The 25,150-nt window shown below is 40.6% G+C and overlaps 1 protein-coding gene across 1 annotated transcript; it reads left to right on the top strand.

Annotated features, from left to right (window-relative positions):
- The first annotated feature begins 538 nt into the window (after window positions 1-538).
- On the top strand, window positions 539-25,150 carry LOC103272478 (acyl-coenzyme A synthetase ACSM1, mitochondrial-like). Its single transcript, XM_008069965.1, is given in 14 exon segments — window positions 539-730; window positions 4,488-4,698; window positions 5,770-5,977; window positions 7,585-7,725; window positions 9,282-9,441; window positions 11,263-11,342; window positions 14,011-14,134; window positions 16,379-16,459; window positions 16,986-17,051; window positions 17,053-17,088; window positions 20,767-20,894; window positions 22,247-22,346; window positions 23,533-23,652; window positions 25,064-25,150. Coding segments are annotated over 14 exon segments (1,734 nt in total).

The raw sequence follows: 25,150 nt of genomic DNA, 5'->3' as shown, positions 1-25,150 counted from the left end.
ATTTTGGAGAGGAATTACAATTGACTCAGCCTAGGTTAAAAAGTCATGGACCAATCAACTTTAGTCAGGGAGTGGAATCATCTAAAGAGATGATGACTTACGTGTGAACCACATGATCAAGTGTGGCAGAAAGAGAGGTCTCCAGAGTAAGGGTAGCATAGGGTAGAGAACTTTTAAATGGTGAGTTTCTACCACAAAGGGAATAGCCGCACGACTGCCAACCCAGGCTTAAATATCAGTGAGTTGAAGGAGAAGAACCCTGAAATTTATAGCAACCTCTTATCATGGCTACAGTCCCTACCCAGCATTTCCTGAATTATAGTTCCTCAGCTGGGAAGAGAAATCCCCACCAAAATCATGGAGTTGTGCCTTCCAGATTCTGGGGAACTGAGACAAAGCTATAACTCTAGGAATGAACAAGAAACATGCATCTATTTTGTGGAGAAAGTTCTTGCTACAGAATGAACCTATTAGCTATCCCTTCTCAATTCAGGTGGGAACTTGGAAACTCTGCCCAGTTCCTGAGAACTGTTTCACCATGCAGTTGCTTATGAGGCTCCGGGTCCTCTGTGGTATCCACAAATCCTCCCACAGCTTCCATTCTGCACCTTGGCAGCTGAGATGCCAGTCTTTATCAGGACATGGAGTTCTCAGATGGAATGACTATGACACGCCTGAGGAATTTAACTTTGCAAGTGATGTGCTGGACTATTGGGCTCAAATGGAGAAGGTGAGAGTGGGGATTGTGATGAGGGGTTGAAGATGGCGGTGGTCTCACTCTCTTTGTCTTGCTTCTGCTAGGCTGAGAAGCACAGAACCAAAGATAGTTTTTGCCTCATTGTTGTAGAAATAGCTTATACTTGGGGATTCAATTCCCAGCCTGGCTATTTTCTCACTTCCCTGGGTCTCAGTAGTTTCATTTGTGAAATGGGGTTGTCATTTAAAAACAAAACAACAGGTAAAAGTATTTGGCATGCAATCAGTGCTCCATAATTGTGACCAAGTGTAAAGTTCTAATTACAAGGTTATCAAGTTTATGTTGGTCTGAGTTGTCACTTTCATCTTAGTGACTTCATGTGTTCCTATTCAAATCTTAAACGCCTTTCAAGTATCATTCTCCCATCTCCTCTTTTCCTTTCTCTGCATTTCCATAATGACCCCAAGAAAAATAGCAACCTTGGTTACAGATAGCTTTTTAAAAATATGCCACATCAACGACTTTGTGTTTAATCCTCTGATTAGATGGGAACTTATTGTCCCCATTTTCTAAATCAAGAAACTGAGGTTCCAAGTGTTTAAGTAACCTACTGAAATTGCGTATCTAAAAAGCAGAGGAGCAGGACTTGGGTCTAGACTGTCTGAAACCCCAGTACAACCTAGTCTTATAATCTGTGTATTTTGATTAGAGAATTTAGTTCATTTAAATTTAAAATAGTTACAAAAATGTACTTTTGCCATTTTGTTAATTGATTTCTTAATGTATTATTAAAGCTTAACTTCAATCACATATAAAAACTGTACTCTGTTACAGTTGTATCCCATCTCCCACTTGATGCTATTAATGTCACAAATAACATCTTTGTATGTTGTATACCTAATGACATAAATTTATAATTATTTATCTTTTAAATAATGCAAGAAAATAAAACGTGGATTCACAAACTAAAATTACAATAAGACTGGTTTCTATATTTGTTCAAGTATTTACATTTACAAGAGAGCTTTGTATTTCTATTTGAGTTACTCTCGGATATCATTTTATTTCAACTTGAGGACTTCTTTTGGCTTTTCTTGCTGGGTAAGTCTGGTGATAATGAACTTTCTCAACTTTTATTTTTCTGGGAATATCCTAATTTCTCACTCATTTTTTTAAAAAAATAATTTCGCTATGGCTAAAATTCTTGGCTGACAGTTTTTTTTTTCTAACAGAACTTGAACTATAACATCGGCCTTCTGAATTCAATTTTTCTGCTGAGTAATCCACTAATAATCTTATTTAGGTTCTCTTGATGGTATGAGTTACTTTTCTCTTGCTGCTTTCAAGATTATCTCTTTCTCTTTAGCTTTCAGAGTTAAGAGTTTAACATGTTTCAGTATGGATCTCTTTGGGTTTATGATGGATTCCAAAAAAAGTCGTATTATCTTTTGGAGGGCAGGCCCCTCGTACTACACTTGGAATTTGTTCCTCTGGGTCAAATAATCAATAGAATTTTTTATCTGGAAGTTTTGAAAAGGTTGCATCACAATTTGCAGAAGAAATGCCCTGAGTTGTGGCAAACAGGTGACTGGTTCTTCCACCATAAGCATGTCCTTGCCCACACTGTGCAGAGTGTTCAGCAGTTTTTGACCAAAAATGGCATGGCTCCCATGCTCCACCCTCCTTATTCACCCTGTTTCACCCCAAGTGACTTTTTGTTTGTTTTCCTGGATGAAAAAAGTGTCCTCAAAAGGAAACATTTTGCTGATGTGGAAGAGGTGAAATAAGAAGCAGCAGAAGAAAAGCATAAAAATCGATCAGTTCAAAAACTGTTTTGAGCTGTGGAAAAAGTATCTCAGTAGGTATATTATATCAAATGGAAAGTACTTTGAAGGTGACTGAAGTTTAAACATGTAAGAAGAAACATAGTACGTGTAATAAATAAATTCCATATTCTACTTAGAGTTTATTGAGATTCTTAAATTTGTATATCCATGTCTTTTCTCAAATTTAGGAAGTTTAGGCCATTTCTTTTTCCAATAAGCTCTATGCCCCTTTCTCTCTCTGTCTTCCCCTTCTACAAATGCCAAAACATGCTTGTATTTTTTATAGTGACCCATAATTTCCTTGAGCTCTGTTTACTTTTCTTAAATTTTTTTCTATCTATGCCTCAATTCAATAATTGCTAATGACATGTCTTCAAGTTTACTGATTCTTTCTTCTACCTGTTTGAATCTGCTATTGAACCCCTCTAGTGAATTTTCTATTCAGTTGCTACATTTTGCGGCTCCAAAATTTCTTAGTTTCTTTTTTTAAATGCTCATTGTTTATATTATTTTGTTCATATTTAGTTTTTCTGACTTTATTTCAGTCTGTGTTTGTGTTGTTCTTTAGCTCTTTGAGCATATTTAAGGTAGTTGTTCAAAAATATTTTTCTAATAACTGAAGCCTGTGTTTCTTTATGGTTGGTTTCTGAAGATTTATTTCATCTCTTGAGTAGGGCATATTTTTCTTTTTTTTTTCCTTGTGATCTTTTGTTGAAAATCAGGCATTTGAGGAAAAAGACAACAAAAACAACAAAACAGCCACTTCTCTCAGACTGGTTCCATGTAGTGGAAGACCTTCACCAATCCTCCCAGTGTAAGGACATCAGATCTTCTTAGGCCTTTTCTGGCATTTTTCTTTCCTGGACCTGTGTGTGTATCCCTCCCAGTGCTCCAATTTTCTCATATACAAGGCTGTTTTTAAATGCCTTGATTCTCTAAAAGTCTCACCCCTGCTTCTTCTCGAGGCCTTAGATGGTAAATTGGGTTCCTCTTCCTATAGTTTGTTGTGCTTAGGTGCCACGGGTCTCAGTTTTTCCACATTGTGGCCACTGCTTTTATAGACCTCAACTTGATATTCAAACTATGCCACTGTTCACATCTGACCTCCAAGTCATGCAAGACAGAAATTAGTTTCTCAGGCAGTCCCTGGACAAGCCAAAATATTGCAAACAAGTTCCACTCTTTTCTTTCTGTCCCAAGAAAGGAACCACTGTACTGCACCACATCAGGGAGGGTATGTGGGAAGGGGAACCAATACATCAAAAATGTCCTAGCATTTTAATTATTGCTTTTTCATGTTTGAGGTTTTTTGGGGGTCACTGCAGACACTTGGCTTATTTCTAGAACACACACACACACACACACACACACACACACACACACACACAGCTATTTTAGACTATCTGTTGTTGTTTACTTGATGTTGATATGGGAAAAAAGGGGCGTGGGACTTCCTAGTATGCTATGTTGTGATCCTCATCTCTAGAAGTATCTCAGTTTTTTAAAAATTAATGTATTAGTCAATTAAATAAGACACTTTTATTTTATTTTGGTATGACAATAGTAATATTCATTGAGCACTTACTATGTACCAGGTACTGTATGTGCTTTACTAATTTAAATTACACTATATTCTAGGTGGCATTGTTGTCCCCGCTTTATAAGTGAGGAATCTGAGGATCAAAACCCATTGTTCATATGGGGATAATGCAAACACATGGCAAAATGGAGATTTAAATGTTCAGTAGACAATGTAAAGGCTATTTATAGTCTACAGTAGGCCAGAAGAAGTTTGCTGGATCTCACCCCATTCTCCAATTTCTACTGACTCTATAAATGTTCTAAATGAAATCTCAGGCCTGAGCTATCCTCACACTGGAATGTGACTATGGCTGTGGATTAGTCAAATAAGTACCCTTTTCCTTTAAAGCAGGAGGTAACACATGGTGCATGATTTTGTTCAGGAGGGCAAGAGAGGTCCAAATCCAGCCTTTTGGTGGGTGAATAACCAAGGGGATGAAGTAAAGTGGAGCTTCAGAGAGATGACAGACCTAACCCGCCGTGTGGCCAATGTCCTCACACAAACCTGTGGTCTTCAGCCGGGAGATGGTCTGGCCTTGATTCTGCCCCGAGTGCCTGAGTGGTGGATGGTGAGTGTAGGCTGCATCCGAACAGGTCAGTGATGCATGGAGTTTCCAATGGATCTCAAAACTGGGCTAGAGACAATTGGTTCTGGGATATTATCCAGACTTGCATCAATACAGCTTGGAAGGTGTAGCCTCAGATCCTGTGCTAGGACTACAGAGCAAGCCTGCGTGGCTTCTGAGGATTGACAGTTCAGTCAGAGACAAAGTGCCTTCTCTTCTGCTTACCCTCTTTTTTTCTTGATAGTCTCCTCTTCCTCGCATTCCTTCACAAATTATCTTACTCTTTCTTACTCTCTCCCTCAAACTCTCACATTACTACACTCTCAAGTGCAATGTCATATATTCTTTCTCTCCTACACACACACACACACACACACACACACACACACACACACACATACACACACACACACATACATACACACACCCTACTCTTGCAGTCTCATTCTCACTTTTCTAAAGATTCATTAACTGCTAGCATTTTTCCATATTTGAGTGTGCTCTCTCTCCCACTCATGTCTTTAAAACTTTTTAAAAACCCAGAGCTCAACTGAGAATACTGCATTACATTTAGTTGCCATGTCTCCTCAGTCTCCTTTCATGTAGCATAACTCCCCAGGCTTTTCTGCATGCAATGACATTTTTAAAAGACCCAAGCCAGGTGTTTTGCAGAATGTACCTAAAATTTGTATTTCTGACCCGTTAGGATGAAATTTGTGCTAAAAATGTTTGGAAACAGTACTATTAGGGCAGTGCTGTGTCTTCCTCAGTGCAGCTCCTCAGGAGGTGTATGAAGTTGGTTTGTCCCATCATCAATTATAATGTTTCAACACTTGAGCAAGTTGGTAGTTATGACGTTTCTCTTTTCAAATTTTAATGTGGATAGGAATCACTTGTAAAACTTGCTAAAATGCAGATAGCAATTCAGTAGGTTTGGCACAGGGTATGAGATCCTGAATCCTTGGTAGCACTGCTACTATTGGTCTCTGGACCATCCTATGTATAGTAAAATGTTAAGAGTTTCTATGCAGACAAGCCCAATCTAAAGCCCATGGTTGTGAAGAAGAAATCAAACAAGCAGTTCCTTTCTCATTCTCAGGGATTATCTTCATGCCCGGAACGACCCTGCTAAAAGCCAAGGACATTCTCTACCGACTACAAGTGTCTAAAGCCAAAAGCATCGTGACCACAGATATTCTTGCCCCAGAGGTGGACTCTGTGGCTTCGGAGTGCCCTGCTCTAAAAACCAAGCTCCTGGTGTCTGACCACAGCCGCAAAGGGTGGCTGGATTTTCGAACACTAGTGAAGTGAGTTTCTGGCCTGATAAATACGGTCTCTGGGGACAGGTAGGAGAAAGCCATGTACTCCCAAGTGCTGAGAGACAAGCAGCTTGTGGTAAGAAGCGTCTCTTCCCAATGATGTCACTGATCTTTTGCATGACTCTAGGCTAGTTACTTCCCCTCTTTTCTTTGCTCTCAGTTGCTTTAGCTGCAAAAGTTGAACCTTTCACAGGAAGCTCATCTTTTATGCTCCTCTCATGATAGTATACTCACACCTGGGACTGTGTCTAAGAGATGTGTACAGTTAGGGAGTTATTGTGATCCATATTTCTTATAGGTGAGATATATAAAATCTAACTTTTATATAAAATAATATATGAAGAAGTAGAATGAAGGTTAAAAAAATTTTTAAGGTACAACTTGAGATTTCAAGAAAAATGGAATGTCTAGCCATGGCTGGCAGGCAGCTCCGGGAATACACACTTTCCATCTCCCAGGGACTAGCTGCCTTGAGAGTCACCTTGCAGCCAAAATTAAGGAAATGTTAGAGTTGAGAAAGATCCTTCTACATCCAAAACTCTGATCTTCAGCCTTCAAGCATGCCTCACATTTACACATGCTGGATTTGTTTTCCTGGAGTAACTCCTGTATTTTTAAAAGTTCTTTATGTCAACCCCAAAAGACAAACATTACAACCCAGCCACATATTATAAAAGATTCTGAAATCAGACAATTTAATGAAACAGCTTAAAATAAAGAATATTCTTGACTAAACTCTCAAATTGCCCAAAGAAATATACCATTTCTTAGCAAGAAGAGCAGAGCCAGTGCTTTCTCCAGAATCAAGAATACTTGGATTTCCCGTTCCAAGAAATCAAGAATACTTGGATTTACAATTACATTAGACCCCTCAGTCTAGGAAAAACTCCTGCAAATCAAGGCACACTGAGGGAACCACAGATTCCACCTGTCATCTCGAATTCATGCCCCTGCAGACATACATTATGTGCAGGAATTATATAGATTTCTTTCACTCTCATTCTCCCTCACTCTCTCTTCTTCATCCCCCATCACTGAGGCCACAGAACTTAATTTCTATAAAACTAGCTTATATATAAACCAAAAAAAAAAAAAAAAACTAAAGAAGCTTGGCAGCATAATTAAGAGTACAAACTATGGCTCAGTCTGTGTTTGAATTCTGACTCTGCCATTTGCTAGCTGTATGTCTTTGGGTAAGCTGTCTAACTTCTCTGAGCCTCAGTTGTTTTTTTTTATTCTGAAAAATTGGTATGATTAGAATAGTACTCAATTCCCAGGATTGCTCAGAGGATTAAATGAGTTTATATCTGTAATTCACTTAGAGCATTGCCTTGATCATAGCCAGTGTTATGTAATTAAATGTAGGTAAAATAGTTTTTTAAATCATTGTATTTTCCCAATTTTTTAAGTAAAAAAAAGCTAGATCACTCATCCAAATTTCGCATTTATTCAGTTGAATGCCTAACACCAGGAGAGCTAGTTTTTCCTCCAGTGTTGCAAATCCACCGTTTTCTGTCCATGCTTCGTGTAAACCACAGAGGATGGAATAAACAGCAAACACAACTTTCCTTGTTTGTTCTTGAATTCCTTTGCAGATCAGCATCCTCAGTCCACACCTGTACTAAGTCAAAGACCATGGACCCGATGGCCATCTTCTTCACCAGTGGGACCACAGGCTTCCCAAAGATGGCAAAACACAGCCATGGGCTTGCTTTACATTCCTGCCTTCCTTCAAGGTAGAAAAGAAGACACCTGTGGATCCCAGGTCTGGGGCGAGCAGCGAGCATACGAACGCGCATGTGTGTGTCTGTGTGTGTGTGTGTGTGTGTGTGTGTGTGTGTGTGTGTGTGTAAAGAAATAACAGTGACTCCATCCTGTTTCTTTCTTCCACTGTCTTCCATTGAGACATTTGGTGTCTGAGAGGTAGAGGCAGGGAATTTAAAATGTTTGCTGACAGAAGCTTCAGAACAACAAGGGGGACACATTTGGGTCCTGAGTATCTTCAAAGGAGATGTGGAAGAAATGTGGATGGAGACAGAAGGCATTCTGCAAGCCACACAAGCCATTGTGTTCCTGACAATGGCTCTATAGCTTTGTGGGGAAAGACAATATTCTAGCAGCGTGGTCTGAGTTGACAGAGTCTCTCTTCTCCCCCATTATGGGCAAATCAGACTTGGAGTTTCCCGGCTGCAAACTACAAGGGAAGGAAATATCTGACATAAAGGTGTGCCAAGCTGTTGCTGCTAGCCAAGAACAAACAATACATAGAAGCTGAAGCTCTGGCCTTGGGTTAATCATTCAATCAACTTTACACCAAACCTCTCCATCCCTTCTCCTTCTCCTCTCCAACTGGCAATATTCAGAACAGAGAAAATTCTAAGTATTTTCCAACTTATTCACTTATTAATCAGAACAGTGGGCAGAAAAGTTTTCATGTGTTTGCCAGAACAGGAGGCAATGGATATTTGTACCAATTATAACAATGGAGTAGCGAATCCCCTGGAGAGATGAAGGTGAGAGAAAGGAGAGCTTTCTGGGCAGGTTGAACAGTATGTGCAAGGAAAAAAGCATATAGAAAGCGGTATTCAAGGAACTGCAGAGATTTGAGAATAGCTGGTACTCATGGTGTCAGATGGAGGGCCAATAGTAAGAACTGGAAACGGCAGCAGCATTTAGATTATACAGTGCCTGGTGGGCCTTGACCTAGAATTTGTACCTTATTAGAAAAACAATGAGTAGGTACTAGAAGTTCTTTAGTAAAAGAGAGACCTGATCAGATTTGTATTTTGAAAGGTCACTGTAGCAGCAGGATGGAGAATGGGTTGGAAAAAGTTAGAATGGATTTGTTAAAGAACAGCTAGAGGCTCTTGGAATAATCCAGGTATAAGATAATAGTGGCCAGACCAGGTGGTAGAAACATGAAAGAAGTTAACACAGTTGCGATTTCAGGAGAGAGTGGACTGGATCTTTTGACTAGACATGGAAGATCAGAGAAGTCAAGGTTGACTCCCAGGAATCTGGTTTGGACAGTGATGATGAACATCAGAAGAGAATCACTTCAAGGAAGGCAGTATGAATGAACCAGTTTCAGTTGCATGTGATTAGCGATGTGATTTGGAAGTATACCTTTAAGATCTGGGGTGGTGGTGGCCTAAAGTCCTGCTGAAAACACATGAACTGAGAGAACAGGGTAGGTCCCTAGCTGAACAGGGTCAGAGAACAGAGTCCTCAATCCTTCATCATACCCCCATCCCATAATAACACAGCTGAGGTGACTGCATTTTGGAGTTAGCAGGAAATTATTGCAACTGAAGAAGTCTGATGTCTTCTGGTGCCTGTCGGACTCAGGCTGGATTCTGGCTGTCTTGGGGTCCCTGCTTGAACCATGGGCGGCAGGTTCTACAGTATTCATCCATCATCTGCCCCAGTTTGACCCCAAGGTCATTGTACAGGTAAGAAGACTAACCTTCCAATATCAAAACACTCCCAGAAGAAACATACGTTTCCAGGTCCAAAGCTGGATCCTGCTGAGAAATATTGTTTTAAGCACAGTAGCTCATGAACATAAGATAACCCTGGCTCTGGGCTTCTCAAAGTGTGGAGCATTGAATCAGCATTGTTGTATCAGATTCAGATCAAAATGTAAGTTTGAAGAAAATGCATATTACTGTTGCAAGAGAACTCTGCTTTCTGCTCCACACTCCTACTGAAAGCTATTAAACTCCAAGATGAGTTATAGAACACAGCTTTCATATTAATAGCCATAGCCCACACTTGCTGAGTACTAACTTAGAACCAAGCTGTGAAGAATGCCCTGGATATTTATGATCCCTAATCCTTGCCTAATAAGCAGAGCTCCCTTGGCTATTTTTAACAAAAACCCACTTTAGTGTAGCTTAATAGAAGAAGGAATATTTGGGAGGGAAACATTGGGACATTTCATGATACTGCAGAAAGGAGCTGAGCTTGACAAGGATCTGAAACACGAATCAGAAAGATGCCAGGAATCAAGGCAGCTTTGGTGTCTTGTCTGCTTTTCTCTGTCGATGTGCTCCCTTCTTTCTGTGTGTAGAATTGCTCTTGCTTCTTCACATGCACGAAGTCAAACATGGAGCCCACAGTATTCCTGGGCTGACATCCTTCATTCCCCAATGACTAGGCCAGATCAACTAAAGGTAGAGTGATCCAGACTAAGGCAATTGTCTGTTACCAAGTCATCAATCCAACCCTCTATTCTGGGGTGAGGTTACACACATATATATAACTGGCATGGGAGTGAGTCCTACAGAACATGAAAAGGCATCCTTTGGGATGGGAGCAGTACGCTAGGGATAACAGTAAAAGCAAAACTTAAAAGAGGTCATAAATGTGAGATATTGCAATGGTCAAATCCAGAGATTAAAAGCTGATTGGGTTCAGGAAGAGAGGGACTGAGAATGCAACCAGATTTTCCCTAAAGTGCTCATTATACCTCACATGCGTCTACAAAGACTACATTGAATTCTCATTTTACAGATTAAAGAAAAGAATTGCAGGTAAATTAAGTAACAGGATTTGAATGTAGACCAGGCTGATCCTCAAACCTGCATTCTTACCTCTTTACGGTTCCTCGCTCTCTTAGAGTAGCTTCACCCAGACTTGATACTTGAGAAGACTCCCTCTTCTAGTTAAATAATCATGAACACTAGACATTTTATACTCTAAATTATCTGGCTCCAACTAACTTCAATCTTCATAAATTTTGTTCTTATTCCTCTCCAATGGATCTAAATAAGATATATTTTCTGATTTGACTGAAATGTTTCTCCAGTTCCTGAGACTTTGCTTCTTGTTATTTCTTCCATGTCCAAAAGCTTTCCTGTTTTTCTGCCTGTAGACACTGTATCCATTTGCTAATGTCCTGACTAAATGCTAAATCTTCCACCAAGCTTCCTGGACCACAAAACAAGAAGGAACACTTCCCTCTGCTATGTTCTTACAGAACTTCCTTCCAATCTCTCTTATGATATCTACCAAGCCCGCTTTATCATTTGAATCCTGCTTTATCCTCCCTATTATTATGTACTCTCCATAGGAGGTAGAATGTTATCTCACTCTTTCTGCATTCTTCCAACAGCACCTGACACATATCACTTATGCAACTCATGCTGAATAGATGCATACTAGAAGAATTAAGAAATGAATAAATGGGCTTTCCTAGAGGGGAGATTATAACCGGTTGATATTTTTTATCTTAACTGTAAAATAATATTTCTTCTCTCTTCACTTTCCAGACATTTTTCAAATACCCCATCACCCACTGCCTGGCAGCACCATCTGTATTTCGAATGATTCTGCACCAGGATTTCACCAGGTATGGTAGAAGTGTTTGATAACAACAATCTTTGGGCAGGATCATGAGGAATCTGATGCATCATAGTTTGACTGTTTTTCCTCTGGATCTTTGAGCAGTGTGTGTGTTAATTGTTGGTGGTGATATTTATCAACCAAATTAGTTAAATGAAAACAGGACCCAGAGATCCAAGAGAAATACCCAATGAGCCTTGTATCATTGTGTGTTTATTTATTTTAAAATACTTTTATTATGAAATAAAAAACATACAGAAAAATGCATAAAACAGAAATTTACAGATTAATGAACTGTTTAAAAGAAAACACCCATGTAACCACTCCCCAAGTCACAATAACATTTCCAGCACCCCAAAGCCCTCCACGTGCCTCCTTATCTCCTCTAAAGGAATCACTATCTTGACTTTTATAGTGTTTACTCTATGCTTTCCTCTATAGTTCACCTCCCAAGGAAATATCCCCAAGCAAATAATTTCAGTTTACATGCATTTGAAATTTATATGTGTAATCATACATTATTCTATAATATTTGGCTTCTCTTTTCAACACTGCGTTTCTAAGATGTGTCTATGTTGTTGCACATTGCTGTTTTAGCTTATATTCACAGCTGTGTAACTGGTATTTCATGAAAATACCAGTTATTAATACCAGTCCTATCTTTAATGGACATTTGGGTAGTTTTCCCTTTAGGGCTATTAATAATGTTTTGTTGAACTCTTGTACACACAACCTAGTGTATATAAACATGTATTTTTACAGAGTGTTTCTAGAAGAGAAATTTCCAGGTCAAAGTGACACTACATAATACCTCACTATTTTCCAAGGTATAAAATCAATATCTGCTCCCACTAGCAGAGCAGGAGAATTCCCATGGTTGCACATCCTTGCCAACATTTGCTATTTCCAGAATTATTAATTTTTGCCAATCTGAAGGGTGTGTAGTGTTATCTTACTACAGTTTCATTTTTGAATTTTCCTGGGATTGAGGACTTATTTTTAGCTAACCCCAAATCTGCCGTTGAAACTTATGGGCATTTATGTATGTTTAGAGACTCTGAAAGAACATCTTTTAGAGAGCTACTTCAATAATAACAGATAACATGTTTTAGAAGCAAGAGTTAACCTGTCAAAGAGTTTAATGATCATCTTGAAAGAGCTAATTCAGAATTACAAAAGGCTGTTATTCATGAAGCTTCAGTCTGGCTATTTTCCATTTCCAGGTGTATTGCCAAGCTCATATTACAGCCACTTTCTGCAACATCCCTCAGATGATGGCTTGTGTCCAAACCCAGTGAAAATATTATCAGGGCATAACTAACAACTCCATCTGAGACTCTGCCTACTTTATGTACTTTGGATTAAGCTCTAGAATAATAAGGAAGACAACTACAATGACCCTAACTTTCCTATCCTTCGCTCCTGTCTGTACCAGGAGAAGATGATGAGGTGGGAAAGTGGTCCAGATGTTGCTACTTCCCTCATCACCAAGAGTCAAGCTCAGCCTGGTGCCTGCAGGATTCACCTGGCTCTCAGACCTCAATCACTTTCCCCATTTCTTCATGGAATCAGATAATTATTTTGTGATTAGTTTTGCATTATTTAGGGAAACTTCATGGGGGAAATGGAGGAGAAGGTTTATATCTCATGATGTACCCTCTGAACTACTACCAATGCCCAATCAGACTTTTCTTTTCTCTCTGGAATTCTTTCCGTCAGTTCCTGTGACCTTTCTTGCTCTCTATTTCTACACACAGTCAAATCTGCCCTGATGTCCTGAGCAATTCATTTCCAACTCCTAAATTACCCATTCAGAAATACAAAAGACCTTCAGTAACACAACCCAAGCTCCACAGGAGAACTATATTCGTTCATTTTGTATTGCTATGAAGGAATATCTGAGGCAGAGTAATTTATGAAGAAAAGAAATTTATTTTGGCTTACGATTCTGCAGACCATACAAGACTTGTACTGTCAGTATCTACTACTGCTGAGAACCTCAGGAAGCTTCCAATCATGGCAGAAGAGGAGGGAGAGCCTGGGTGTCACAGGCAAGAGCAGCAGCAAGAGAGAGAAGGGAGGTTCTAGGTTCTGTTAAACAGTCAGCTCTCACATGAACTAATAAAATAAGAACTCACTCATTACCACAAGAATGGGACCAAGCCAGTCATGAAGGGACCAGCTCCATGACCCAATAATCCCCCACTAGGCTGCACCTCCAACATTGGGGATCACATTTCAACATGAGATTTGAAAGGGACAAACATCCAAACTCTATCAAGGCTTATAGTTCTATTATCGCCCTAGTGTGTCTTCAGGATCTTGTTCCTCCCCACCTTATGGTTTATAAAAATATCCTTCTTGGTCGCACAAAATGCTTCTCTAAAATGAGTTCTGATAAACATACTTTTTTTGTTACATCAGCATCCAAATTTAATCCAAAGTCCCCTGATTTATCCCGATAGCCTCAGCACCCATTCACCCCTGCCGGAGAGTTCACAAGAACTGACAGGAAGTGTGTGACACCCACTTAGCCTTCACCATCAGTAAAATGACCAGAAGGCAAATAAAAAAGAAAGCAAGCTGAAGGATGAGTGCTCCAACAACAGCTATGAGCTCTTAATGCACTGATCTGGGGTGGAGTATCTAAGACCTGACACCTTGCCTTCCCAAAGTATCAGGTTTCCCACCCTGGAGCACTGCTGTACTGGCGGGGAGGCCCTTCTGCCGGAAGAGCATGAGCAGTGGAAAAAAAGGACAGGCATTCTGCTCCATGAGGCCTATGGACAGTCAGAAACGGTAAGTGAACAGATCTCTTCTGGCCAGTTAGGGTGTGCTTGGCCACTGTGCCCAGCAGACAGCTGTACTAGATCATGTCACATGTGTGTGCTGGGGCACCACTGTGCACACAGCATTGCTGGAAGTAAAAAGGAAGCCCGTGAGTTCTAAGTCAAGGTGCCTTAAATCAATTGGCAGAAATTAAATTCAAAGCTTATCAACTTATCAAGCAATGAATGTGATGAAAACTGTTGGACAAAGACTCACAAATGTGCTCCAGGACGTTTGCCACTAACCCTGTGATCACTAGCTCAGAGGAGCCAAGGAGGGGTGGTGGGAGGAGGTTCTCTCCAGCAAAACATTGTGACCACCACCAGCATGTCCTGCCCACTTCACTATTTCTCCCTAGACCTGCAGAGATAGTTGGAACCTAGCTCCAGAATTTCATTCCTGGGTGTTTAGGAAGAAACATGCAGGTTCTATGATGAGATACTCGCATGGTGGCTGAAAGGAGAGAGACTTTCTGTATATACCAAACACATGCACACACAAATATAATGTCCTCCCGTAGTGTCACTGAGCTGCTAGGTGGGTAGGGCATTTAGACTATCTTGCATTGTGGAACCTCATGGACTTCATGAATGATAGTCCAGGGTATGGGTGGGTGTCTCTTTCAACACATTCTTAATCCATTTATGATGATGGACAGAGCCACTTTCTCCCACCTCTCCTTTATCTCACCAGCGCACAGAGTGATGACTGTCATCTCAGACTCTGTACAAAATGATTATTTTAGTTTCCATTCACATATTTGTCTGACTTTTTTGTAAATAACAACAATAATAATGTGGTTAATTGGCCTACCTCCAGGCCTGAAAAATGCTGAGATTCCAGGCCTGTGCTTGTATAGCTCACAGGTCTCATTTGGACAAGAAGGGTGGGTGAGTGCAACACACTAAATGTATGACTCAGTCTCTTTGCATCAACTCTTTGCAACAAGAGATGAAAGTTTTATTTTACAAAACACTTTCACACCTATTCACTCATCTGTGCAACATTTTTCACATGCCTAGAGTGTAAGCAGGGATATGTCATGGGGAAAGGAACTTCCTCTCCTAGGCACTTAGACCTGGGTCTAAGTCTTAACTCTGCCAATTATGGCTTTAAGACAGACCATAATGGCTGTTATTGAAGCTTTCCTGTCTCTAAAGTGGAAACTATAATGCTAATCTTGCCAGACTGCAAAAGTCTAATGCAAAAAAAAGTACATAACACTGGCCAGCATCCAGCCATAGTCCATGCTCTCATTGCAGATTCTGTGGTCCTTGTTTTTTTTTAGGTAGGTATAGTGCCAGATGCTGGGAGCACAGGGGTGAACAGGACAATCTCTATTCTTGGAATACTTGTTGTATACTGAGGGAAACACATAAGCCAGAATAATTACAATGGCCTGTGTGCCACAATAGAAGTATGGAGGAAATACTGCAGAGAGAGAGAATCTTTCAGTTGACTTTTCTTGAGACCTGATTAATAGTTAGTGTGTTTGTCATTCATTGAACACTTGGTGCGTGTCTTACACTGTGCAAAGAGTTTTTCACACACTTACAAGCACTCTGGGAGGGTAGTGTTGAAATTATCCCCCTTTCACAGAGGAGATCAAGAGAGATGAAATGGCACATAGTGAGTGTGGTGGAGTCCAAGTTCAAACCTTTGTCTGTCTGACTGGAAAGCACTCAGCTACAGAAAGAATGATACTTGAGGCAGCTATAAAGGAGAAATCAAGTTCATCAGGAAAACAAATAGGGAAGAGGTAATGCCGTAGAGAGCACAGCACAGGCAGTTAACACAATCTTCACAAACACTGCAAGGGAGTTGTGACAGAAATCTTACTACTGAGTATATGTCTGTTAAATGGACTCATGACCTTTCTCTGGCAAAATGACACATGCCTGGACCATGATGCACATTCCTTGTTACATGCCCCCAACCTGCAGATTATCCCTGTGTTTCTGTCTTTGCCTCCACACCAGACTCTAGACTTTGTACTTAGTACAGACACAGCCCATATAGGTTCAGAAAACGGCCACTGAACAGAGTAGGGCCAATGTTTTGAGACTAAAATCTGATTTTCTAGTTACCCACAGGGGTTCCTGGTACAGAATCAAATAACACGTGAGTGGTGGCAGGTGCTGTGCATAGTTCTTGCTGCTTTGTGATCAGCAAGATCTCCTTGGCCAACCCCAATTCTCTTTCTTTTGCAAACAGGGTATAAGTTGTGGTGTCTCCCGGGGAATGAAGATCAAGCTGGGTTCCTTGGGGAAGCCCATCCCACCCTACAACATCCAGGTCTGGTTCTAGAGTCATTGGCAGGGAACAGGTAGGGCTCAGCAGGGGTTGGACCAGCCATGCTGTCCCCATCATTCTTCCTCCTCTCTCCCATTTTTCCTCTGATTTCTTATGGAGGCTATAGTTGAAGACTGCATTATCGGCATTACTGTAGACACACAGGCAGCTCACCCCAGCAACCTGAGGCATCACACACAGTGGATGGGGAAGTATAACTAGAGGTTACACTGGCAGCTCTCCTTACCAGCTGGCGCTTTTTGTTTTTCTTGATCAGTGTTTTCTAGCTTCAAGACACGTTAATGCTTATCTATCCATGAACCATAGAACCTTGACTCAGGTTTCACATTTGCTGATTTCAAAGACTTTTGACAATCTTATTCTATTTTCTGAAAAGTTCCTTTATCTCTGTACCTATTTATCCCCAGTTATCCTCAGTGGTGCCCCATCAATGAGCCAGGTAATGCTTGGGTGGGGAAGATGGGTTGGAGAATGCTGTAGGGTGGAATTCACAGGCCTCTTGCTTCAGATCATCGATGACAAAGGCAACATCCTGCCACCAAACACTGAAGGAAACATTGGCATCAGGATCAAGCCCCACCAGGCCGATAGGCCTGTTCCTGTGCTATGAGGTAATGGCCCCCATCCTGTCCCCAATTATCCCTACAGGAAACTGCGTAGTGAGAGTTCTAAAGACCTTTCTTTATCACCCAATTCAATGAAGCCTGCTTTTATTAAACTGAAAACTCAAAGAGAATTCACACATCTTTTTCTGTTTTAACCCATAGGATACTTGAAGGATGACAGATGGGGTAGAAAAAAAATTGGCTTCCTAAACATCAGACTTGGGTTCCAGTGATTTCCTGATTATATGGACTTTGACTCCATTCAAATAACACCATCCCCCACACCAACAACTACCTTAGGGGGCGGGGGGGGGGCAAATCACTTATCCTAGCTGAGCCTCCTTGGAGCTCTATATTCCCTAGTTTATAGAGGAAAAAACTGTATGGTGAAATTGTTCAGTGTTGTCTCTTCATCAAATAAATGGTAGGTCTGGAATCCAGTATCTTGGGACCAAAACCCTAAAGGAGGAATCCAGAGATTAGAGAAAACTGGGATGGACCATGAAGAAGACTGCTGAAACTCTTGATCGAACAAACCGTAGCCCTCCCAGGATAGTAATGACCACATAGAAGAAAATTTTATCTTCCGATATTGGCCATGAATGAGTGACCAGTTCCTAAAATTGATCCCAGACTCTCCTTTCTCCAAAAACGTTTCATTGGAGGCTGTCCCAGTGTCACTGCTTTCCTCACATTGTGGCTCCAGGGGGACTCAGCTGGGGTTGAACATTGTGTGATACAGAGGCACCCAACATACAGGTCTTAGCCTTAATTCTCAGTGCACAATGTCAAGGTTGGATAAAAGAACAATTAAACATGAATATGTACACGCAGGTATCTTTGGGAACCACAGTTATGTATTGACATTTTAGAATCATTTGAGGATATTTTTTAAAATTGGTGCTTCAGTCTAACCACAGAGAGCCAGGTTAAACTGAATTAGATGCTTCAAAAGAATGGTTCTTCTATTCTTTCTTTCTTTCTTTTTTTGTATTAAGCATGACATGTTTTTATTTTCCAAAGGTATCCTCACGTAAACTCACACTTATGTCTGTATATTTCACAGATTCTCATTGTATTCAAACGTGTATTTATTTATCTGGTCAGAGTCTCACTTTGTCATCCACGCTGGTGTGCAGTGGCACGATTACGGTTCATTGCAGCCTTGATCTCCTGGGCTCAGGTGATCCTTCTGCCTCAACCTCCTGAGTAGCTGGGACTACAGGTGAACACCAGGACACCCAGCTAATCTTTTTATGTTTTGTAGAGACAAAGTCTTGCTATATTGTCCAGGTTCTTCTTGAGCTTCTTGGCTTAAGCAATCCTCCTGCCTTGGCCTTAAGGGTGCTGGGACTATAGGCATGAGCCACCATGCCCAGGCTTCAATGAAATAGAGGCCTTTTTTTTTCGTTGAGGTTAAATATAACAAAAAATTTTCTCTCTTCACCATTTTTGAGTGTACAATTCAGTGGCATCACGTAAATTCACAATGGTGTACACACATCACAATTATCCAACTCCAAAGTTTTTATCGTCCTAAACAAAAGGGGTACTCATTAAACAATAGCATCCCACTCCTTCTTCCCCCAGCATCTGGTAATCTCTAATATACTTTTCCTTCTGGAAAGATCGACCATAAGAGTGTGTCAGGTGAACAATAGCAAAACATAGTGCACTGAGTAAGACAGCGGTTCAAGTGGTTCATAAATGGGGGTGAAGCATCACAGTGCCTGTTTGTGCAGTGTTTCCTAAATGTTGGTGATTGGTGTCCACATCTATTGTTTTTTGCTATATCTATACACCATCTATACCATTTCTTACTTATATTTTTGTTTAAATCAATTCATTATTACCTTAAGACAATTGTTTCGATAAAAAAGTTGATCTTGTATCACAAATGACAAAACAATGCAATTATAACCATAACTATATTTTTTAAAACAGCAATTATATTAAATTCTATTTAAATCATTTTCCTGTTTAAAGCTCATATCTTGAAACTTGTCTTCATTTTGGTACTTCCAGAGATTTAAAAGCCTGTCAGCATTAAAACCAAGAGTCTTCTTGATATAATTACAACAACTGGAAGTTAAGCAAAAAAAACAGAAGACTCAATTAAATATTTTTAAACATTGTAATTCAATGTTAAATTTCCAGGTACCTCCTAAAATCATTTCATATTGCCCAAGAGGGATTGCTTAGAGGTCTATGAATAGGCTTTGAAGCAAAAAATTAAATTTAAATACCAACCCTCTCAATGACCAGCTGAGTGACTTTGAGCAAGTTCCTGTGCCTCTCTGAGCATGTTTCTTTCTTTTTTAAAAAAGAGTTACAATAAATGTCAGCATCACACAAGAATGTTTACACAAATATACATAGCAGCTTTACTCATAATAGCCAAACACTGGAGACATCCCAGATGCCCTTCAATGGTGAATGGTTAAACAAAAACCGAGATACATTCATAGCATGAAATACTCTTCAGTGATTTTAAAAAGTATCAAACTATTGATGAACACAGCAATCTGAGTGAGTTTCTAAAAATTAAGCAGAGAAAAAAAAATCCTGTTGGATTCCGATTTCATTTATATAGCATTCTACAACCAACAAAATTATTAATTAGAGAACTTGTGAGTTGTTATCAAGGGGTTAGGGACATGGAGAGAGAAGGAGAGGGAACAAGAGGGAGGTAGATGTGGTTATAAAAGAACAACATCAGAGATTTTTTGATGATGGGACTTTTTAAAATTGTATTTTGTTATAGAGATGTGGGGTACAGGTAAGTATTACATACGTAGGGCTGCATGCAGGTGAAGTTTGAGCGTCCAACTGGCCCTCACTTCCCCTAGTTGGGACCAGGTACCCTTTGTGTTGTTACATGCCCCCACTTCCCCTGGCAGCGCCCAGCAACTGCCAATCCCTCCCCTGTGCTCATGTGATTAACGTTTAGGTCAATGGGACTGTTTTGTATCTTGGCTGCAGTGGTGAATACCCAAGCCTGCATAGATGATAGAACTGTGTAAAATTAAACACACACACACACACACACACACACGGGAAACAGGAAATCCAAGTAAGATTAGTAGATTGTATCAATCTCAATATCCCAGTTGTTATATTGAAGTATAGTTTTACATGCTGTTATCACTATGGAAATCTAGTAAATGGTATATAAGATCACTCTTTATTATTTTGTATTTTTTTATAACTGCATGCCAATCTACAATTATCGCAAGGAGAAATATGTACTTAAGAAAAATACCAGCCTCATAGGCTTTCTGTGAGGATCAAATGAAATATGGTTTTGGGAAGAAAATTATTCAGCAAATGTTTGTTGGTTCCTCTTATCTGTCCAGACACTGTGTGAACACTGAGCTTGTAGAAGTGAATAAAATAAACAAGGTTCATGCTATAATAGAAATTTTATTCTAGTGGACTGCCTCACAAAAATCAATTGTAATTTTTAAAATTGTCATTGAAAGGGTTTAATAACATCCGGTAATTGAGCAGCATCAGGCATAGTGTGCTTACATGGAGCAAACGTAGACTCAAAGAGACTACAAAACCTGCCCAAGTATCAGGCAGAGCCATAGCCAGAACCCAGACTCAGATCTGAACCTGAGGCTGTGGCTCTCCATCCCTCAACTCACTGCCTTCCACAAAGGAGCTCTGTTCTGTTTGCAGGATAACCCAGAGAAGACAGCCGAAGTGGAATGTGGGGACTTTTACAACACTGGGGACCGAGCATCCATGGATGAGGAGGGCTACATCTGGTTCCTGGGGAGGGGCGACGATGTCATCAATGCCTCTGGGTAGGTGTGGTTGACCCTAAGGTGGCTGTTATTACCCTCACATGCCTCTTGGAGATTTGCTTGCCCTCACATTCCTTCATGCATTGATGATGGGACCCTCAGCCAAATTCTGAAAAGAGCCATGTCTATGTTGCCCTGATCTCAGGTATCTGTGGACATCCTGCAATTCCTAAATCTAGAAGAATCAGTCAAAATGAAATTCAAGAGCATCTGAAAGAGAATCCATAATATAACATTATGCAATTTTAAAAAGGTGGAGGATCTATTGGAATGGGAGACTTTGTTTTGGTTCCCAGGTTGGGGGAGCTTATGACATGTTTCTGCTACAATAACACAGCACAAGATGTCACAGGAGAAAAAAAACAATAATAATAGCTCACGTTTATGGAGTACTTACTAAGCAGAAAAACTCTTCTTAGTGCTTTATATAACCCACCACTCAAAGCCAGAAAGGAGATAAAATTATTATCCCTGTTGTACTGATGAGGAAACAGGGTTGTTACCCAGTGAAGAAATTTGCCTGAAGTCTCAGACAGTACAGGGTGGAATTCAGATTTAAAATGAGTTTGTTGGGCTCTGAGTCCTTGTCCCTCACCACTATGTGATTTTTTTAAAAAAATCACCAAACCACCCTCAGCTTAACTTGGATACACAGACTCCTGCTGCAAGCACACACACTGCCACCTCCAGAAGAACACACTATTCTGTTACACCAAATTTTGTTACAATAAAATGTCACTTTATCTTGATTATTTCAGAGGGTTTTTAAAACTCTCAAAACATGCTGAAGTACTAGAAATCTGTTGTGAGTGTTTTAAATGCTCTTAGCACAAAACAGAAAGGGGTGATTATGTGAGATGATGAATATGTTCATTTACTTGGTTGTAGTCATCTTACTATGAATATAGATATCAAAACATCTGTTTGTAAACCTTAATTATATACCACAAAAGCCAACAAATCAAATAAACTAGAACTCGCTGATATCATGGAGACTAGGATGCAGAATTTGCATGAATGTTTAAGACAAAGTTTGAGGCTTTCAAGAGATTTCATGCTGGGGGAAGCGGCTTGGGCCAAGCACCCAGAGCTCTGGGAGGACAAAGCATTTGCTCCCTCCCTCAGCAGAGGCAGTGAAGTGAGAAGCCCTGGGGAGCAGACCCTTGTATATATTAGCATTGAACGTTCATGTGTTCACATTTTGGGCCCAGGATGCAGGCAGGCTACTGGTCTTTGGCTCCCTATGACCTTTACCCTCTGTGCCAAGGAAAGATGTGACCTCCAGAGTAGGAGATTTGAGGACTTGATTCACTCCAACCCTCAGATCTTCCCCAGATCAATTAACCCCCCAGGTACCGCATCGGGCCCGCGGAGGTGGAGAGTGCCTTGGCAGAGCATCCAGCGGTGGCAGAGTCAGCCGTGGTGGGCAGCCCGGACCCGATTCGAGGGGAGGTGAGGAGAACCCAGAAGTCATCATGTCTATGTGTGGGCACTTGGAAGGCAGCCACCAGGGAAACTTCCAGGTCTTATCTACCAGTCTGGGACCTAGGGTGGAGGAAAGGTATAGGGAGCAATTTGCTGTTACTTTATGTGGTCACCAGGGGGCACAGTGGCTTCTGTGTGGCTTTGAAAATTAGGATAAGGATGACAGCTAATATTAGGTGAACGCTTCCTATGTGCCAAATCATTAAACTTTCACAAAACCCACTAACCCAAGTGCTCACACTCCTTTTATAGATGACGAAAGAAAAGCATAAGAGGGCTAATAACTTGCTCACTTGACACAATTATTAGGGGTGGAGGCAGAATAGGAATCTCAGTAATGTGGCACCAGAGCATGCATTTCTTTATTCATTAAGCGTTTATTCATCACTGACTATGTTCGAGGCCTTGTGCAATTTAATGGTGATAAAATTACTAACGTAAAGATAATAAATTAGCACCAATGATTAAATGCTTATTGAATTCTAGGCACAGAATTTTACATGCAATAATAATAGACATGTTAGTGCTAACAATGATGAGATGGACAATAATAAATTTAAATGAGTCAGATTTTTTATATGTATTATTACATGGTAAATGTATAGAATGTGTAATGAACTTTTTTTTTTTGAGTCAGAGTCTTACTCTGTAGCCCAGGCTGGAGGGCAGTGGCGCACTGCTCAGGGCCACCGCAGCCTCAACCTGCTAGGCTCAGGAGATCCTTCTGCCTCAGCCTTCCAAGTAGCTGGAACTGCAGGAACACCCTGGCTAATTTTTTTGTTTACTGTAGAGATGAGGTTTCGCCGAGTTGTCCAGGCTTGGCTCGAACCCGTGAGCTCAGACAATCCTCTCACCTCAGTCTCCCAAAGTTCTACCATTATAAGTGTGAACCATCATGCCCGGCCGAATGAACTTTTTTATCCCCATTATACAGAGAAGGAATCTGAGGTTAAGAGGGTGTCAAGTAGACTTTCAAGACTTGTAGTGGAAACTGGAAATATGGGGATTTGAATCTGGCCCTATTCTGAAGGCTTCAAGGTCCTTACTAGCATAGGCTCAACCGTCACCTTGTTTTTTTACTCACTGAATACACATTGACTTTTTAAGCTACATTCTGTGGCACTCACCCTGAACCTGTGCTGCTGTTCTGCAGGTGGTGAAGGCATTTGTTGTCCTGGCCCCAGGGTTCTTGTCTCATGACCAGGACCAGCTCACCAAGGAGCTGCAGCAGCACGTGAAGTCAGTGACAGCCCCATACAAGTACCCGAGGAAGGTGAGCAGAACACATGGATGGGAACTGCTGCCCCTGACTGGTTCCCAGTGCTTGGTTGCCCCACATCTCATAGGGTGGCCATGCAGGGGAAGCTCAAACAGCCAATAGCACTGACTTATACCTCTGCAGCAGAACAGGTCTGGATCAGAAATGGGATGGAGTTGAGTTATTTGGATAGAAACCACTGTACTGAGTCAGAAACCCAAAAGGCATCATTGCTGGTATGTTCACCTCAAGAAAAATTAGAGAAATGCCCAAAATCACTAAATAAGGTTATTTATTTATAATCCTGTAACATTTGAAAAGAAATCCAAATTATCAGCTTCTAAACTATTTTAAACATGATTTATAGAAAGAAATAGATTCTATTTTGCACTCAATACATATATACATACATATAACAAAGTTGACAGAATGGTATTTATTCTTTATATACACAATACATTCTGATATGTTTGTTTTCCTTTGTTTTAAAAGGTATATGCTATCTACAAAAATGGTGAAAAATAGAGAAATAAACAAATCATTCATGAAATTAAATATTACTTTGTAATTTCAAAGGATGGTACAGATCATATGTGTGTTTGACATACAAATCCCAACACATTAAGAATAAAGGCTATGAGAGAATATACATAACGTTGTCTGAATATTTACAACCAATGCATGTTATGAAGCTCATGACTAACATTGATTGAGCACTTGCTGTGTATGTCAGGCCCTGGACACAGAGCTCTACATGGACTGTTATTTCATTTAATCCTTCCCACAATCATAGATAGTATAGCCAACCCATTTTACAGACACAAAACTGAGGCTCAGAAACTCAAATCAAATGCCTGAGATTGCAGCCAATAAGAGGCGGAGCTGGAGTTCAAACCCACGCATAAATTTCCTGTTCTGACAGTAGGCCAGACTCCTCCCAGAGTATGGGCTAGATGGTGCCTGCCCTTTAGGATGGACTAGATGTCACTGTAGGAAACAAACAGCCCTGAGCAATGGAGGTATTCAACGATGAAGGTATCTTTCTTGCTCATGCTACACACACAAGCACCACGGTTATCTTGGGACCTGTGTTCCACATCCCCTCATCCTGACACCTGGATAAAGGAGCAGCCCCCATGGAGATACCTGTCAGGTGTTGTAAGAGATGGAGAAGACAGTGACCATCTCAATGGCTCAAACTATTCTGTCTAGAGGGGACATGCTTCACTTCCACTCACATCTCATGGGTCACAGCAAGTTACATGAAGACATCCAACTTTAGGGAGTGAGGAGGGGAATCTAGATACTCACTGGACCCCATCAAAGCCACTATATGTTGGCATCTTGTGGGGGGACTGTGGGGAGGGGGAAATGAGAGGAATGCGGTATTGGTAAGTCACCTTGGATTTGCTTTATCCTCAACCAGGTGGAGTTTGTCTCAGAGCTGCCCAAAACCATCACTGGCAAGATTAGACATGGTGAACTTCGGAAAAAGGAGTTTGGTCAGGTGTAA

This window comes from Carlito syrichta, unplaced genomic scaffold, assembly GCF_000164805.1.
Source record: "Carlito syrichta isolate Samal-C Ts95f unplaced genomic scaffold, Tarsius_syrichta-2.0.1 Scaffold312699, whole genome shotgun sequence".
Classification (NCBI taxonomy): Eukaryota; Metazoa; Chordata; class Mammalia; order Primates; family Tarsiidae; genus Carlito; species Carlito syrichta.
The sequence above is the reverse complement of the archived record's forward strand: the minus strand, read 5'-3'. Positions and strand labels throughout refer to the sequence as shown.